Genomic DNA, 19,629 nt, shown 5'->3' with positions numbered 1-19,629 from the left:
ACCAGGACAGTATTGCTATCGACACTTGACCAAAATGGAAAATGAGACCCAGAAGTTAAACAAGCTTGGATTAGGGCACACAGCTAGTAATATAGGACACACGGCTAGTAAGATAGAACCTGGCCTCTCGACATCTATTTTAGTCATCACACTGATTCCCACATGAATGGTGGTGGTACTCAGGTTCCTCATTTCTTAACTACCCAACCTTCTCTACCTACCTACATTAACTGTCCATTTCCCCTAGACAGGTTGATAGAGGGATATGTAGATAAACGAAGGGCTTCAGTAAACAGTTCACAGAAAAAGGAGTAAACACATCATTTAAATTTAATTACTTTCAGAAAAATTTCCCCTGAGAACCAGTTGTTTAATTCTAGTGCATTTTCCTAAAATCCCACATTCTATCAATTCTAATTCAGGTAGGATTTGGAACTGAAGGGAAACCAGAAATCAAAAGCATCCTTATTCTCCAATGTTCCTCACAGTGACTATATAGATTAGCACTGCCAACACGGCTGGAAAAGCACTTCCCTCACTATTTCACAGCAGTGCTTTTCTGTCTTCTCTGGCTTTCCACAAATTTGTCACTCCAGCTTGAGTGCCAGGTTTAAAATTGGCAAGAATACACAGTCAAAAACTAGCAGGAGGAATCTTGTTTTTCACATGTGATAGTCCCTTATTTTCTAAAATCAGGACCCCCCCCCCACAATTGCTTTTAATAACGTTGTTTACATAAGAGGTCTAGCACTAAAGATAATACAGAAGTATCCGGTGAGATCCTACAAGCTCAATGATTCCTTAGCAGCACTAGTAAGAATATTCCCTTTGTTTCTTTTGAGAGGATTTACATATTTTTTAAAAGGACCTGAAGTTTTAAATATTAATGCTAATGGAAAGAAGCAGTATCAGAGATAAATAACAGAAGAAATTATTTTTAATTTGACTTCAGTATAAACTCTTGCTGTGATGTTACAGACAAAAGAGGAGATAGTCAGAGACGGGGTTTTCATAGGGTCAGAATTTAACGAGACTAATACTTCTCCCTCCAAAAACTTCAGGGATTTGGGGCTCAAAGAAAGAGACAATGCCTGAAATGATCTGGTATTTTAAAACCTGAGCTACCACAGGCATATGAGAAAAGAGGTGCTTGTACTTAAACACAGTTTAGCTACACAACTAACCTCCCTTAGGGAGGGAGTTTTTTGTTTGTTTTCTACTGGAAAGAATAATGTAATGAAAGGAAAACATAGTAGGACTCGGAAGCCCTAGTCTCTCCTCCTTGCTCTGTTACCACATTGCCATGTGACTTTGGGCACAGCACCTCAGACCTCTGTCCACACGAAGATGTAAGATGGAATGATCTTTAATACTCTCTCCCTTATTTTGCGCCTTGAGTGAGAACAATAAAGAAAACATTATGAATAAGATAGGATCCCCTGAGGGGTGGGTCTACATTCCATTCTGTCTCAGCAGAAAGGGTAGTTTCCCATTCTCTGACACTCCAAGTATGCATACATTTTACCATGCAAGAGAAAGGTGCCTCCTGGATTTGGGTCCTAAGTGTAGCCTAATGAGAAATGACTGATGTTAATATCTAGCAGAGAAGAAGGAACATAGAAATACGTTAGTGTAAAACTTCTTTCCTTATAATAGATAGCCACGAAATTAGGCAGGATTGAGTAGCAAAGTATTGGAGTAAAGTGAAGCATTTTGGAACAGAACTTGCTAAATCTTAACTATTCTGGGCTTCAGAAGAGATTAAACAATCCTCAAGGTTTCCTTAATCTACTACAGAAGAAAAATGAAAAAGCCCAAAATTACTAGAAAGATCAGAAGTCACTTAAAAAGGAACATGGCATATAGGATTTTACTGGAATATAACCAATGCACTTGCTTTGCTGCAAAAAGGTACTACTGTGTCAAGAGAGGTCAAAACAGGAAATATATAAATAAAGTCTGCTTACTACACATCATCTGGTTAAACTGTCTTAAACTTACTCACATGTGAATTAGAGCTCCAGGGCTAGATTTAGTCATGGTAAACAGAAACTCAAGCCAGGTTTTTCCAATGCCTCTTGGCAACTAGGCTATTATTTTCTTAAGTATTTTGATTAGAAATGAAGAAAATATTAAAAGGCACAAAACTACATAGAACAAATTCCTGAATTTACCTATTCTAGAATCTTGGAAATGTATGCTTTTGATAGATGTACAAAATATCATGTCCTTACAGTTGTAGAGCAGTCCACAAAGAGCTTTTAAACTCCCATGGGCCCCTTCTGTGTTAATGAGGAAACTGAGGAAGGTTAGGTACCTAGTCAGGATCACATGAGACTTAAGTAGATGGACCAGGACAAGGCCTTCTCCTAGACTGATTAAACTATTTGGACTTTTCAAGAAAAATGATACCAAAAGCATATCTTTTATTTTTAAAAAGGAGATTTTGGTAAAACAGGGCAGGGCCAAAGTTATGTTCCAAAGCCTTTTATGCCACTTCTACCTAATCTTTTTTCCCTACCACATTTGCAAATTATGGTTGGTGTAGTAAGACATGCCAAAGAAGAGATCAATTTTTAAAAGCTTATGTTTTAAATATTCTGTCTTTTTAAAGTTTTTTGGACAGATTTCTGGTAACAAAAATTTTCATTTCTTTTTCTTTCTTCAAATGATTAAGTTCTTCATGGTCAAAGATTATTGCATATTTTTTTGGCACTTCACATCAACTAGCACATCACAAACTTGGCAAGGAGGATAAAAATACTTGTTTGAAGGGCCGGCCCTGTGGCTGAGTGGTTAAGTTTGCACACTCCGCTTCAGCAGCCCAGGGTTTTACCACTTTGAATCCTGGGCGCAGACGTGGCACCACTCATCAGGCCTTGCTGAGATGGTACCCCACACAGCACAACCAGAGGCACTCACAACTAGAATATACACCTAGGTACTGGGGGACTTTGGGGAGAAGAAGAAGAAAAAGAAAAAAGATTGGCAACAGATGTTAGCCTAGGTGCCAATCTTAAAAAACAAAAACAAAACAAAAACTTGTTTTGTTCATGGCAGCATTATTCACAACAGCCAAAAGGTGCAAACAACCCAAGCATCTATGAACAGATGAATGGATTTTTTAAAAGGTGATGTAGACATACAATGGAATATTATTCAGCCATCAAAAGGAATGGAATTCTGATAGGCACACCATGAATGAACCTTGAAAACATTATGCTAAGGGAAATTAAGCCATACACAAAAAGGAGAAATATTTCATGATTCCACTTACATGTCTGACCAAGCAAATTCAGAGATAGAAAGTAGAAAAGAAGTTGCCAGGGGATGCGGTGAAGGGAGGGAAGGAAAAGTGGGTTTTAAGAAGGAGGGCTAGGCCAAGAATATGGCGTATCATGGCAAATGTTCCATGTGTAGTCTGCTGTGTGTAAAATTCTATAAAGCAAGTTGGTCGATGACGTTTAAGTCTTCTACATCCTTAATGATTTTCTGTTTATACTATCAGTTGAAAAAAAGATAGTAAAATCTGACTATAATTATGAATTGTCTGTTTCTCTTTGCAGTTCTATCAGTTTTTACTTAATATATTTTGAGGTTCTGATATTAGTATAGAAACATTTATAATGGTTATGTCCTCCTGATTAACTGGTCTCTTTTTAGCATTATGAAATGAACTTCTTTATCCCCGGCAATATTCTTTGCTCTAAAATCAACTCTGGTAGATATTAGTATGAGCTGGACAACTATAAATTGGAGAGGACGCATGTGAACTGAGACTGGATTCAACCACTGAGATTAAATTCACTAGAGTATTGACAAGGGAAACGAGATGATCAAGTGTTAAGAAATGAGTGAGTGGTGGGGAGAAAAGACCACAGAAGTGGTAGATGATTTGTGAAGAAACATCCTCATTAGAGAAAAACTCATCTGGTTATTTTAATAATTCATAAAGACCTATTCACAAAAAGAATTCATTAGGGGCCGGCCCCGTGGCTGAGTGGTTAGGTTCACGCGCTCCGCTTTGGCAGCCCAGGGTTTTGCAGGTTTGGATCCTGGGCATCACTCATCAGGTCATGTTGAGGCAGCATCCCACATGCTAGAACTAGAAGGACCCTCAACTAAAAAAATATACAACTATGTACTGGGGGGATTTGGGGAGAAAAAAATTCATTCGAAATTTTTTTTAATTTTAATGATTCATAAAAAGAACAAAGTTACAAAGCAATTCTCACTTTAACTTGTCTACAGACAATAAGCTAAGCTAATAAAGTAGTTCAAAGAGACTCTAGGCTGGAGGCACTTGTTCCAATGAACGATTGATCTTTACATTCCCTTCTAACAAAACCTGGGCCACTATGGGAATACCATATGGCTTTCTCACCAACCAACTGCCTTTATTCAGAATGGAAGCATAAGTCCTCATTTTCAATAAGTGGTCCTGTATCCAAAGATACTCTAAGTCTTTGGGCTTAACTACTTGCCTCCAACATCAAAAAATGGGGGCAAAACGGACAAGAAAACATTTTTCTGAGGCTTGGATCCCAGAGGGCAGCACTACTGAGTTTCATTTATATGGGTAGTCATTGGCTTTTGCAAGAGCTGAACCACCGTGATAACCTGATGAAAGCTAGGAAGACTCTCTCCAGGAAAATTTCATATACCCAATCTTTTGCATACTATTTCACGGGCTCACAGATCATGGAAGCCCAAGTTAAGAATTTTTAACTTATACCTTTTAAAGTACAGAAAGAAGAAAAAAATACATCAAGTCTCCAATCCAGTCACCTTTTATCTAGGCAAGCAAAGTCTGGACACCTGATTAAATACTATCATGTATTATAATGAAGCCATTGCTAACTTAACTAAAAATAATATTTTTAGGGGCTGGCCTTGTGGCATAGTAGTTGAGTTCAGTGCACTGTGCTTCAGCAGCCCAGGTTTACAGGTTTGGATCCCAGCCACAGACCTACATGACTCATCAGCCATGCTGTGGGGGCAACGCACATACAGAATGGAGGAGGACTGGCACAGATGTTAGCTCAGGACTAATCTTCCTCAAGCAAAAAAGAGAAAGATTGGCAACAGACGTTAGCTCAAGGTGAAACTTCCTCAGCAAAAAAAAAACATAACAGTATTTTTAATGAGGTTTATATTCAAAGAAAATTCACCATACTTGCTTTCTACATCCTGATCTGAACAATGGCATTCCCAGTAAGGCCTGAATTATCAAGGCCATCCTCTTAGCAACTCTGGAGTCAAATACAGTCTCTGCTTACTTCACTATCCATGCTATTTACCTCTGGCTCAAGTTAAGGCCTATTCCAGGTGAGCCAAGCCACATCCAACCCACTGCTGAATGATGAGAGACTTGCTGGTTCAACCCTTACCTGTTGCTATGCTTGGACTTTTCTCGGTCCTTCTCCTTGTCCTTCTTGTGCTCTTTGTGCCGGTGTTCTCGATCTTTGTGTTTATCTTTGTGTTTATGAGAATCTGCAACCATAAGAGATGAGTCAGTTAAGAGAAGCCATGGGGCCAGCCCCGTGGCCGAGTAGTTAAGTTCGTGTAGTCCACTTTGGCGGCCCAGGGTTTCGCCAGTTTGGATCCTGGGAGTGGACCTAGCATCACTCATCAAGCCATGTTGAGGCAGCAGCATCCCAAATAGCAGAACCAAAGGGACCTACAACTAGGATATACAACTATGTGCTGGGGTGCTTTGGGGAGAAGAAGAAGGAAAAAAGGAGGAGTCATGAGCTATCTCCTGCCCATCTACCTTGACAAGCTGGTCAAGAAGCACAATGAGAGGATTCAAATGGCATGGTGGTCATAATAGCACATTCCACGGGAAGGAATGATTTCACAAAAGTAGCCCAGAAAAGGCATCCCATTACCCTGCCTCTAAAATAAGATGTGTGTTACAAACATGCAGGAGGAGGGCAGCCAATTCTACTGTAAACGGAAGGGAGAGTTTGGCATTCTTTTCCCTAGATCTGGTAATATTAAGACCAAGCCACAAAAGACACCAAGGGATAAATCTTGAACACTGACTCTCAAAATCAGAGGATTATCTATGTAACTTCTGGGAAATCTCAAGAGATATCTGTTTTTAAATCAACTTTAATGAAGTATAATTTCTATACAGTAAAACAGACACATTTTGAAGACACAGGGTGATAAGTCTAAACAAACATACGCATAAGTGTAATCTCCACCACAATCAAAATTTAGAACAAATCCATCACCCAAGAAAGTTTCCCTTGTGCTCATTCCCACTCCCCATCTTCTGCCTTTAGCTCGAAGCAATCACTGATCTGCCAGCACTATGGATTAGATTTGTCTCGATTTCTACAGTTTCATATAAATGTGATCATATAGGATTTACTCTTTTGTGCCTGACTTGTTTCACTCAGCATAATATTTCTGACATTCGTCCATGTTGCTGGATGTATCAGAAGTTGGTTAGATTTTATTGCTGAATGATATTTCGATCTATGGATATACTGCAGTTTATTTATCCATTCACTTATTGAGGGACATGTGAGTTGTTTCCAGGCAGTAGTTATTATGAATGAATCTGCTATGAACATTCACATACAAGTCTTTGTATAGACATGTTTTCATTTCTCCTGGGTACACAATTAGTAGTAAAATTACTGGGTCATATGGTAAGTATATGTTCAATTATATAGGAAACTGCCAAACTATATTCCAGAGTGGCTGCACCATTATACATTCCCACTGACAATGCATTAGAGTTCCAAACGCCACAAATTTTCACCAACACCTAGTTATTATCAGTCTTTAAATTTAGCCATTCTAGCAAGTGTATAGTAGTAATTACACTGTGGTTTTAAGCCAGTTTCCTGATTAAATGAGGAGCGTCTTTTCATGTGCTTACTGGCCATTCATATATATCTTCTTTGGTTAAGTATCTCTCCAAATCGTTCCTATTTTAAAAATATTTGTCTGTCTTCTTCTTGAGTTAAAAGCTCTTAATGCATTCTGGATTACAATTTTTTGTTAGATCTATATATATATTACAAATTTTTGTTTCTAGGAGTTTTACAGAGGTAAGAGACAGGATACATTTTTAAATCTATAAAGATGCCCAGTTTTTTCTAGCATCATTTTTTTTAAAAGACGGCCCTTTCCCCACTGAATTGTCTTGGCCTCTTCACTGAAAATGAAGTGACCATATAATTGTAGGTCTATTTCTGGACTCGACTCTAACCTTACACAAACACACACTATCTTGACTACTACAGCTTCACAGTAAGTTCTTTTTTCACAGTAAATTTTGAAATCAGGTAATAAAAGTACTTTAGATTTATTCTTTTCCAAAATGATTTTGGCTATTCAATGTCTTCTGCATTTCCATATAAGTTTTAGATTCGGTTTGTCAATTTCTTAAAAAAAAAAAAAAGCCAGCTAGGAGTTCGTGTTCACAGGACAATTTGGAGACAAGTGACATCAAAATATTACTGTATCTTTTGACCCATGAACATGGTACCTCTCTACACTTATTTAGGTTAGTGACTCTCAAATTTTAGTGTGCATCAGAATTAACCCAAGAGCCTATTAAATATTCAGTGCTCTGGGGTCAGGTCACCCCAATGTTGAATACGAATCAACTGTAAGTCTACGTATCCAATACACATGTTGTGGCATTAAAATACGTACAACAGATTCTTTGATACTTCTCCTTTCAAGAGGTGTGGCCTAATTTCCTTTACCTTGAATACTGGCTGAACTCAGTGACTCACTCCTAAAAGATGGGATACAATAGAAATGTCAGTATACAACTTCTAATACCAGGCCATAAAAGCACTGGATCTTTCTCCTTGCTCTAGGGGAAGCCAGCTGCCATATTGTTAGGATACTCAGGCAGGCCCATGTGGTGAGGAACTGAAACTTCCTGACAACAGCCAGGTGAGTGAACCATCCTGGAAGTAGGTCCTCCAGTCTCAGTTAAGCCTTGTAATGACTGCACTCTCATGACAGACCCTGAGCCAAAACCACCCAGCTATGCTGCTCCTGGATTCTTGGTTCACAGAAACTATGTGAGAAAACAAACGTTTGTTGTTTTAGGCAGATAAATTTTGAGATTACATGTTTTGCAGCAATAGATAACTAATAATAATGTACAGGCAGTGTGTGTGTTCATCAATTCCTAGCTAACAGCAAAAGAAGCCACATTTGGCATAATTCATTAAACAACTATTTTGTGCCAGGCCCAAGGGAAACAGAAATTTGCGTGACCATACCCCTAGTTATAAGAAATTCTCACCCTACAGAGATGGGAAGAATAAAATCATACAGTAACAGAAGCAGGACTTGAACCCAATCTTCCATGCAGCATACAGAACCCTACAACTTCTAAAATTCTCAAGTCTAAATTTTTAAATGCTGAGTCAATCAGATACACAAAGTTGGTGGCCTCGGTTTACCTGACAGTAACAAACACTCCCATTACTTCTGCCCCAAACTAAGCACTTATTGGTTAAAACCATAATAATGACAAAACATTACACCAGCACTATAACCTGGAATGAAGTCTGTGTTGTTTGATTTTGTCTATAGGTCAGATTTAACAAACAAGAAACAAAACAATGGGATCTGCTATTATGGCTCAGAGATATGGCAGGGACATAATATTTTTTTTTAATTACTTTGTATAATTCAACACACAAACACATAAACAAACATATACAAAAAAGACTAGAAAGACAGATACCAAAATGTCGAAAAGCAGTTATCTTTGGGTGGTAAATTTACGAGCAACTTGAGTTTTTGTGTGTATATTTCACCGTGTTTTCCAACTTTCTCCCATGATGAATCACTTTCATAATAAAAAATAAAAGTTATTTCTAGGGGGAGGCCCAGTGGCGCAGCGGTTAAGTTCGCACCTTCCACTTCTCAGCGGCCCGGGGTTTGCCGGTTTGGATCCCAGGTGCAGACATGGCACTGCATGGCACACCATGCTGTGGTAGGCATCCAACCTATAGAGTAGAGGAAGATGGGCACGGATCTTGGCTCAGGGCCAGCCTTCCTCAGAAGAAAGAGAAGGATTGGCAGTAGTTAGCTCAGGGCTAACCTTCCTCAAAACAAAAACTATTAAAAAAAATAAAAGTTATTTTTAAAAATTATCAAGCTTTTGGGGCCAGCCCCGTGGCTGAGTGGTTAAGTTTGTGCACTCTGCTGCGGCAGCCCAGGGTTTCACTGGTTCGAATCCTGGGTGCAGACATGGCACCGCTCATCAGGCCATGCTGAGGCAGCATCCCACATGCCACAACTAGGAGGACTCACAACTAAGAATATACAACTATGTACCAGGGGGCTTTGGGGGAAAAAATAAAATCTTTAAAAAAAAAAAAATTACCAAGCTTTAAAAATGTATTTTGACAAGTACTGGTGTACACTAGGAAAAAGAAGTTTAATTCACTAAAAAGCACTAAAATTTAAAGAAAAAGGAAAGTAAGTAAAAGATAAATTGAAAGTAATTCCAGGTAGCTTTCAGATAATTAGTCTACCAATAACGTTATCTTCTTAAATGCACAGAACTTCAAAATTTATTTTAAAGCCAGGTCCCCAAGTCTTCTAAAGTGATTGCTAATCTAAGAACACAAAACTAAAATGTCTGGTAAGAAACTTTAAGGCTGTAGCTGAATAATTCCACTGATACAAATATGACCTCGGTCAAATATCTGAACTGTAAGTGTCCCTAATTTAAAAAGAAGTTACTACATATCTGCTAAATGCTCCAACCGTGCTATGTGTGCTGTGACAAGAACCCAAAGGTAAAATAAATGACCACTTCTTCAAATATCTGAAGGGCTATAATACAGCTCCACACGGCAGACTGGGACTTCTGCGGAGAAACAACAGGGAGGCAAAATAGAATGAGATGCTTCCTAAACACCAAAAATGTGTACACAAACTAAATTACAAACGGACAAGGAAACTGTAGAGATAACTGCACTAGGTAAACTGATAGATGAACAACCTCTAAAAATGCATATGTAAATACTTCCAGGTGAATGATGTCTGGAATTTGCTTTAAAATAGCCTCAGGCAAGAAGAACTGGGGGATTTGGGAATAGATAACACAAGACTGGCAAGAGGTTGTCATTACTGCTACTGCTGTATATGCTTGACATTTTTCATAATAAAAAGTTAAACACTATTGTTAAATACTATCTTTAAGCTTCTTCTCTTCCAACCCCTTATTTTTCTTATTATATAAGGGTACAGCGAGGAGAAGACGAGCCTAGTCCAAGAGAGGATTTGTGTTAAGGAGCAGTAAGTAAAAAGTTTGATAGATAAAACTAACCCAAGAGTCAGGGTGTCCTACTCTAAGGATGACAAGGAGCCACTTCAAGCAGAAAAAGGAACAAAATAGAAGCCATACTTAAGGAAGATTAATTGAAGGGCAGTGTGGGTAGAAAGGTAAAAGCAAAACAACCAGCTAGTGGTTTTTGAAGCAGTCGAGGAAAAAAGCGATAGCAAAGAGGCTGAGAAGGAAGGAAAAAATCTATAAGCATGTTGAGAAAAATGCAAGTAGAACCCAGTTCCAGGAACTCATTCACTATGTGTGATAAATAAACGCAGAGGAAGAGTCAAAGACTCAAAGACTTTGGGTCCAGCTGAGTAGGAGAACAAGGTGCCTTCAAAGACACAGGAAAGCTGTGCAGAACAAAGATGGGGAGAAGGAAAAAGACTGGTGAAATGCTGCAAGTAACTGAAGTCACATCATAGGTATGGTAATATATTAAGGTAACAGTGGGACATCTGACTGAAGATGTTGGTCAGAAGAGAAGACAATAAGTAAAAAACCGAAGCCAATAAGGGCATACTGATGTATATCCCTCACAGTGAAAATATTTGTAGACAGTATACTAATGGCTTTGAAGATCACTTTTAGTACATTCCCTTTTCCCCTTAACTGGACTTAATCTAAGAATAGATATTATTAAAATTGTCTTGGAGAAAAGATCTTGCCACTTGAAGCATCTGTTAAATGCAAAAAGAACTGTATTGAACTTGACAGATTAGAAATGAAAGATGCAAACCACTGTATATTAAATCATCAGAAAACCTCATTCACTGTGAATTCAGGTCACCGAATAACCTCCTGATAACAACTGTTTCAAATCCTAGCATTCAAAATTTCAAGATGAAGACATAGGAGGAAGATCCCTGAACTAAGGCAGCCTTGACAAGACAGAAGACAAGCAACAGTTAATTCCTTTCGCTCTAACTTAACTGGAGTTACTGATAAGCATAGATAAGTAAATGAATAGATAAAGAGAACAGGAATCAACAACTTTTGTTATTGTCATCTAAGGTGTTCCCTGAGGTTAACAAAGATTTTAAGTAAAGAGACTTCTAAATGACAAGAGGAAAAGTATCTGTGTCTTCTCCCGATTGCAGGCATAGGTGCTGGCTAGCATTACACAAGGACTTGATGGTTAATGTACAAAACAAAAGGAAACCTTTTACTACTGGATTCAGAATTATATTCTGAGGGCTACTTCAGTTTATAACCATTTTAAATATATTCTTAAATCCAAAGTACCCTGCTAAAGACTCATCAGATATGGACTCTGCCCTCAAGGAGTTGACAATCCAAGTAAGGTAATTAAGATATGAATGCAAACAGCCATGGCCTAAGGCGTGCAAAAGAAAAAGGGCACTAATATAGGTGCCAGAACCATGGTAGAGTACTTACAAACATTGTCTCATTCCATTTTCTTACCATTCTTATAAAGAAACATTATCCCCATTTCACAAAAGGTAATAGTAATAGCGACCCCTTACTAAGTATATACTCTACACAAGGTAGTATACTTTACCTATCACCTCTAGTTTTCACAGCTCTGGGTGGTACTGATTTCATCAAATCTAAGACACATTTTTGCCTCTTAACATCTCTGAAAAGGTGCAAGTAGTTCCTATAATCCCCATGACCGGGGAATTTGGCAATATCCAACGAAACTAACTTACACACTCTCGTTTGACCCAGCAATCTATATCTAGGAGTTTAGCCTCAAGATACAGTTCCAAGGCAGAAAATGTATGCTGCTCTATGTATACACAAAGGCAGATGAAATTAAGTCAGCAGAGAAGAAAATCTCTAAATTTTAGACTTGCTGAAATGAATTAAAATTCCTTTCCTAGCCTCAAAATCTCAAACATCAAATAATTAACACTAAAGTAACAGTGTTTTAGTTGCATCATGATGCTCCTATATTTAAAAACAATGCAAATCATTTTTTTTCTTTTTTCTTTTTTGAGGAAGATTTGCCCTGAGCTAACTGCTGCTGCTAATCCTCCTCTTTTTGCTGAGGAAGACTGGCCCTGAGCTAACATCCATGCCCATCTTCCTCTACTTTATACACAGGACGCCTACCACAGCATGGCTAGCCAAGCAGTGCCATGTCCGCACCTGGGATCCAAACCGGCAAAGCCTGGGCCACTGAAGCAGAATGTGTAAACTTAACCGCTGCGCCACTGGGCCGGCCCCAACAACGCAAACTTTTTATAAAGCTAATAGACATTTTCCCAAATGTCTACACATGAAACACGTGGGTGTCATTACCTCCATCTCTTACACGATGGCAGAATTTTCTACTTTTCTGCTTTGCTGCTATTTCTCAGTAAGGCAGGAGGATTACTTAATTTATGAGCATTTGGAAAAAAGTCTTAAGAGTAAAGATACTGAATCTGGGTTAACTGCCTCCTTTGTTTCCAAATAAAAGTAATATAATGAGGGAAAACAGCCTGATTCCACCAGGGAACAAGAAGAGATAGAGTCTGGATCCGCGAGGGCAATGAGGAGTCAACAAAGGCTTACTGGAGGAGGCAGTGTTTGAGCTAGTAAGTCTTACTAAAGGCTAAGAGGGAGTAAGCAAAGTAGGAGGAGGAGAAAGGGCATTCTTAGCAGATGAGCCACGAAAGTCAAAATATCTGTTATCATTATTATTGCTGAAAAACTCATCTTCATGATTGAGCAAAATTAAGTGAGATATACTTCTTCCAGGTTGGAAATGGTAGATTTGATTCTTGTCAGGAGCATATTAAAAATAAAATTCCCGAGTTATACTTAATTTGCCTTTCTAAAGCCGTGTCCCAAAAGCAGTTTCTTTAAAAAAGGATATGAATACACTCCTTGTAGCTTTAGAGTCCTAATCCTCTGCTTAAATAAAAGAGAAACAAAACACCTAGGAATGAGAAACTTCAGTATCAAATATGTCCTGCAAAACTTGACCCAACTGTTATAAAGTTCCTGAAAGCTGGCCTGATCCCAGGATGACAATGAAGCTGCAGGTGTGGAAACTAGGGAACTAAGTACACAGTCAGCCCCAAGCAGCCAAATCAGTGCCAAACCAAGGCATAAGATGAAGAGTTCACTCCCCTAGGGAAACCAGACACATACACAAATTATATGAAAAAGGAAATCAAGCCTATAAAGTACTTCGTTAACTATGTTCAAGAATGATCTGGTTAGCACAAAAGATCATAGCTAAACCTTAATGCCAAAGAGAGACATCACAGAGTAGCACAGAAGGCTGGAAGAGACGTCTGAAGGAAGCTAGAGGAAGTAGACTCGTTCAACAGAGTGAAAAAGATCCGATTCAAATCCTTGTTCTAGCACTTACTCTATGACCGACCTTGGGTAAAAGTCACTTAACTACTGGGTCTATATGAAGGCAGCAGAGGTCAGTGATTAAGAGCTTCAGATCTCTGTACATCACTGACTTGCTATCTGTGAGCTTGGTAAACTCACCTCTCCTACAGAGAAAGAAACTGGGGCTCAGAAAATTTAAGAGAGCTTAAAGAATTTTATTTCAAAAGTCAATCAATTGTTTGTATATGGTTGTAAGAGAATTCCTGGCTAACCTCCACAAAATTATAAACATGTTGACAACTGTTAATAAGGTACAATTATTACTGAACCCTTTTCATGATTAATTTACATAGAACTGCATTCAGCCTACACAATGATTCCAAATAACTTGGGGTTCAGGTTCCATACAGGCATTTAAGGAAAAACCACGCCCAGTCACCTTGCCCAAGCAGCCAACGATGGATAAAAGGCTGTCTGATTTTCTCTCCTGTACATAGATCCAGGAAAGAAAAGCACTTATGAAGAAAGAAGTAAACAGTTGGCCTGCTCTAACAATCCTATACTCAAAAGCCTAAAAAACCTACCGATTTTAAGCAACGCACTGTTAATACCAGTTAACATCCCCCAAGTAGAAACACATTTCCATTAGTTTAGCTGCAATCAGTAGGTGGCTAACAGTGCTGCCAAGCTTATTCCACCCAGGGTCTCTAACGCAATCACAATGCAACCCAAGCATAACCATTTACACTTTCTTAAGAGAGAAAGAAAAGGCTGAAGAATCAGCAGATTACTGATCATTTTATCAACTATTCCATGATCTTAAAAGCATTCTGCCACTCTACCATTCTTCCAAACTATTAGGGTAATCACAACGGGGAGGAGAGGCGAGTCCTTTGCTCTCTTATAAACAAAGGCAGAGACTTCTCTGGTATAAAGAAGGGCTCTTTGCCATGTTTTGAGCCAGACATCTTTACACTGACTTTTGACAAGTTTTGAGACTTAAAGCAGCTATACAGTATGATGGGCTCCTCCTTCAAATACATCATCAAGTCAAGTGTGTGGAGAAAGGGGGTGGGAAATAGTTATTCAACAAAAGCTGTCTTCCCCAAAGAGGAACCCACAATACAACTTTGTCAAAGATAATCTCTGCTCATCTCCCACACACAAATATACAACCAGTGCATTAGGAAAGTGGGCATTAAAAACATTTGGGTGAAAACACTGGCTGATGAAATTAATTTTCTAAGGAAGATATTTATTACCTGCTCATTTGTTAAATCACTTCTACTGGGATAAATCCTCGCATCTTCTCCTTCCTCCCTACCCTTCAAACCCATGGATACCACCACATCCCCAGAAGCTAGAGTTTAAACAAAATCAACATTTCTACTTAATACTCTACACCCAGTAAGTTCTAACACTTTAAAAGAAGACTGGTTTTGTCTAGGACAGATAACAAGCTGGTTTCAGTGATAAAGACTGGCATCCAGGATGTGGTCCATATCAGGGGTGTGTGAATCTCCCTGGGAACTTAATGCCAAACTAAAAGCAGTCAGGAAGCCTGAAAGGCCATGACTGGAAGGGGGATGGGTTGAGGTGTGAAGGAACTCTACCCACGCCTCTCCCCCAACACAGCTGTCTCAATTCAGGCTTCACCAATGTCAGTCCAGTTTCAATCCAAGAAACCCTGTCAGTGATCCATCTTAACGTAGCTGATTTTAATTTGTAGCCCATAGAAGAGTCCTTATCACTATTTTACAGCGATTCTCAATGGGAACATTTCCAAAATTCCAGAGCACAGTTAAAAAGCAAGCAGGACAGAGGGTGTTCTGGCTAAAAGCTCAAAGAGCTCCAGAATTTAAAAGGAAAATGTTGGGAGGATTCAGCTCTAAAGAAAATCCTTAAAAACTCAAGAATGAGAGAAGCAACTAGTGACATTACCAATTTTTAAAGTCCAAATTATCATTTGTTCTCCTCAGATGCGTACTATATATAAACAAGACCTTTTGTCATGGACAGACTTGTTCACTATTGAAACTAATGGGGTTCCCCCCTTGGGGGCCTAATACTCTCAGGCTAATAAAACAAAAAACAACTCCAGCTGAGAAGGCAGATGAAAGTATAAATATTTCTTCATCTCTCCTTACGGAAGATTGGGTTCACAATATTTATTTATTCAAATATTTTCCGAGTGCCAACTCTATGTCAGGCATTGTTCTAGGTGTAGGAATACAGCAGGAAACATTACCAAGTCTCTGTCCTCCTTAAATTCCACAATAAGCATACTACCTGCCCCAGGTCTTCCCAACAGCAAGTAACTCTGAAAAGGGAGGGGGAACAAAAGGGTCTCCATAAGTGCCCAAGTTTCCCTGGACTTGGTCCCATGAAGTTCCAGAATCAGACTAATGCTGCAGCTAGAAAAGCCCTTCCTAAGAAGTTAGGTCAAAAAAGGGGTCAAATTTAATCAAATAAAAGTTGCCAATTATTTTGCAAAGTGCTTAAGTCTTTCTCCTCAATATTCAATACTTGGTAAAATTTCATCATCAGAAACTTAGAAGTACAATGCATTAAAAGACAGAGTTGCTCAAAGATAGAAGCCTAGCATTTTCAATTATGTTTTTATCAGCTCTGCAACACAACTTCAAATTTCTAAAACCTGCCACATTTTCCAAAGTGTCTACATGTTCAGAAGAAATGCCTTAAAATTAACTTAAAAACATCTAAGAGAACTTTCCTTAGTTCTTAAACATCAACAACTCTGAGATTAGCAGCCAGATATCCTGGAAAAGACACAACATGAAGTAGCCAATTCGTTTGCTTTAGGCTTCAATCCCACACAAAAAAGGGTTAAATGGTCAGAGGATGTTTTCTCTTCCAGTCCACTTCCGCATTTAAATTTCCTTGACTACTTTTATTTTTTTACAACACTACAATTACCTTAATCTGTCTTTTCAGCCCCTTCCTGCCTATGCACCCTATTTTAACTTATTTTACAACCTTCTCTCCCATCCTACTCCTTCCTTTATGCTCCTTAAATTCAAGTTCATCATTCCCAGGGACCAATTAATTATATTAAAAAATAAAAAACAAAAAAAGAATTCAGATTTAAGGGATGGGACCACAAAACTGTCTTCAAAAAAGTATACGTTATCTAGTTAACTATAAGAAGGTCTTCTGAGGGGCCAACCCAGTGGCACAGCGGTTAAGTGTACACGTTCCACTTCGGCAGCCTGGGGTTGGCCGGTTCAAATCCTGGGTGCGGACATGGCACCACTTGGCACACCATGCTGTGGTAGGCGTCCCACATATAAAGTAGAGGAAGATGGGCACGGATGTTAGCTCAAGGCCAGTCTTCCTCAGCAAAAAGAGGAGGATTGGCAGCAGTTAGCTCAGGGCTAATCTTCCTCAAAAAAAATAAAATAAAATAAAATAAAAAAGAACGTCTTCTGAGCTGGCATTTCTAGAAACAACTAGTAGCCAGAACAGGCTGCTCACTGTTACATTATTATGGCGGGAACTAAATAACATTTTAAAAGTCAATTCCACGTTCTAAAAGTCAATTCCACGTTCTAACGGTAAGACAACCTCAGAGCAACTCCAAGTCTTTTATGCCACATCCTGATGGGGTCCTAGGTAATTTACTTCTCTGCTCTGTTCTCAGTTTTCTAATCTGTAAAGTAACCTCTACTGACCCCTTACACTTCCAGTCACAAGAATTTTATAACCTTTAAAAACTTTTTTAGTTCAAATGGATTAAGGTAAAAAGAAAAATTTTAAATGCGGGAGTGCAGTGGTTCTCAAACTTTACTGTATATGAGACCTGGGACTTAGATCATCCCCAGATATGTGTATTGTAACACAAGCTCTCCAGGTGACTATAATCTATGTTGTCCAGAATCATATCTTGAAATTACTCACCTTGTTGTTTCTTGGCCCTTTGAACAATAATTAATACCAAATACCAGCCACCTGCAATAATGGACATGCTACTGATTTTATTTTCAGTTTCTATTTCAACTGGGTCTCTCTGTTCCTTTAAAAGGCAGGCACAAGGTGCTGAGTCAGCCCCTGGGGATTTTTTTTTTTTTTTTTTTTTAATTTACAGCTGAGAATATTGAGTCTCTACAATTGAGGAGGAAAGAGGCTGTTTTCACTTGCTACTCCCCCAGCTCCTATGTGAAAGGAAGAAGGAAAAGCTACATAAGGAGTGACACAGTTACCCAACTTATAAAGAGTAGCGTAGTCAGGCTCTTTAGAATAGAAATTTTCTTTGTTGTTTGGACATCAGCTGGCACAGCCATGCTTAGAGAGAAACAGGCAACTTGAGTCCTGCCAGTGGGACTCAGTTGGGAAAATGAATGACTAGAAAAGAGATGGATTAGATTTAATAAAGCTGCAAGCTCACACAGTACACTTTTGACAGTGGGCTTATACAGATTCCTTTGGGGTCTAGACGCTACCAAGTAACATGAAAAGAGTGTCTGTGATACACACAAGCGCCACTCAGTCAGGTAAGCAACTGGCACTCCTCACCAATCCAGGGGTCAGAGAAATTTCTCTGTGAAGGAACAGGTAGTAAATAGTTTAGGCTTTGTGGCCCATTCAATCTGTGTTACAGGTACTCAACTCTGCCAGTGTAGCATAAAAGCAGCCATAAATTATACATAAATGAATGAGCATGGCTGCATTCCAATAAAATTTTATTTACGGACACTGGAATTTTAATTTCATATAATTTTCCTGTGTCATGAAATGACACTCTCTTGTTTAAAATTGAGGCATAATTGACATATAACATTATATTAGTTTCAGGTGTATTTAATAATATTCTCTTTTTGATTTTTTCCCCAACCAGTAAAAAACATAAAAACCATTCTTAGTTCATGGGCCATACAAAAGAAGGCATAGTTTGCAGAACCCTGCACTAATTAATAGCGACCAGAAACTACCCCAATGCCCCCTGCAGAGAGAGATGCCCTTCTTAAACTCAGCGTGTAAGTGAAGAACACCCTTCCTGCTGTACCTATGATTCCCTTCCTCTCTAACTCCTCAGCTTTCTCCTAAACGACACCCATGCTAAGCCTGGCTCTCACCTCTCTCCTTCCTTCAAACAGCCCATGAATAGCATTAAGCAACTTGATTTAAAAGTGGTTAAAATTCACTCCGGCTCTGCAAAACTAGACAAAGTCAGTCACATGAATGAGAACTGTGAAGGGGAGGCCAATGCTGAGCCCACTGCTAATTCTGCTTCTTAAGCAGCAAGCTGGTTAAATTTGTTATTTATCCCCCTTGAAGTAGGAACAACATCGTACTTGTTCACATAGTGCTAACCACCTTCAATGAAATTCCTCAATAAATAAGCAGACTTCAGAGATCCTTTTAAAACAAGGGTGGGGCCGGCGGGGGGGGGGGGGGGGGGTGGTGGTTCCAGTTAATCCCTGGTTAACAAAAAGATCTTTTTTCTTGAGTACTCAGATAAACACAAGTTTTACTGATTTCTGGAATAACTGGCTCCAAGCACAAGCTGAACTGCTAAGAAATAAATTATCCAGGCATCTTTGCTGCACAGGCAGGCAAGCTTTCCTTAACAGCAAAAGGATTACACATTAGTGTGAAGTGCAACAGAGCCTATTAGTCAATGATATTAGTCTGGTAAAGATCCACTGTAAATGAGAAATCAGAGTCCTTAGTCTGATACTACATGAGTAGCTCTAGTAGCTCGAGGCAATCGAGTCATCAAGGCTCCCCTTTACCTTATTTTACATTTAAGAACTTTACCTTGTCACATTTAAGAATCAGGCTGTGGAATCAGATAGGCCTGGATTAGCCTCCCAGCTCTGTGGCTTACTCACAAACTGCAAGCCTTGAGCCTCAGTTTCTTCAAAAGTGGAGATAGTAAATATTCAAATATAAGTTATTTACTTCATCCCTATTCCATTTCCTCTTCCCAATGCAAAAATAACATCATAATTTGAGGCTAAAGCTGGAGGACACTGGACCTG

General features: G+C 38.9%; 1 protein-coding gene across 1 annotated transcript in view; it reads right to left on the bottom strand.

Annotated features, from left to right (window-relative positions):
* TOP1 (DNA topoisomerase I) overlaps positions 1–19,629 on the bottom strand; it is an 85,768-nt gene that overhangs the window by 50,882 nt on the left and 15,257 nt on the right. Inside the window, exon 3 of the mRNA XM_070589233.1 lies at positions 5,391–5,493. Coding sequence (XP_070445334.1) covers positions 5,391–5,493 — 103 coding nt within the window. The remainder of the gene's footprint in view (positions 1–5,390; positions 5,494–19,629) is intronic.

Source organism: Equus przewalskii, chromosome 21 (assembly GCF_037783145.1).
Source record: "Equus przewalskii isolate Varuska chromosome 21, EquPr2, whole genome shotgun sequence".
Lineage (NCBI taxonomy): Eukaryota > Metazoa > Chordata > Mammalia > Perissodactyla > Equidae > Equus > Equus przewalskii.
The sequence above is the reverse complement of the archived record's forward strand: the minus strand, read 5'-3'. Positions and strand labels throughout refer to the sequence as shown.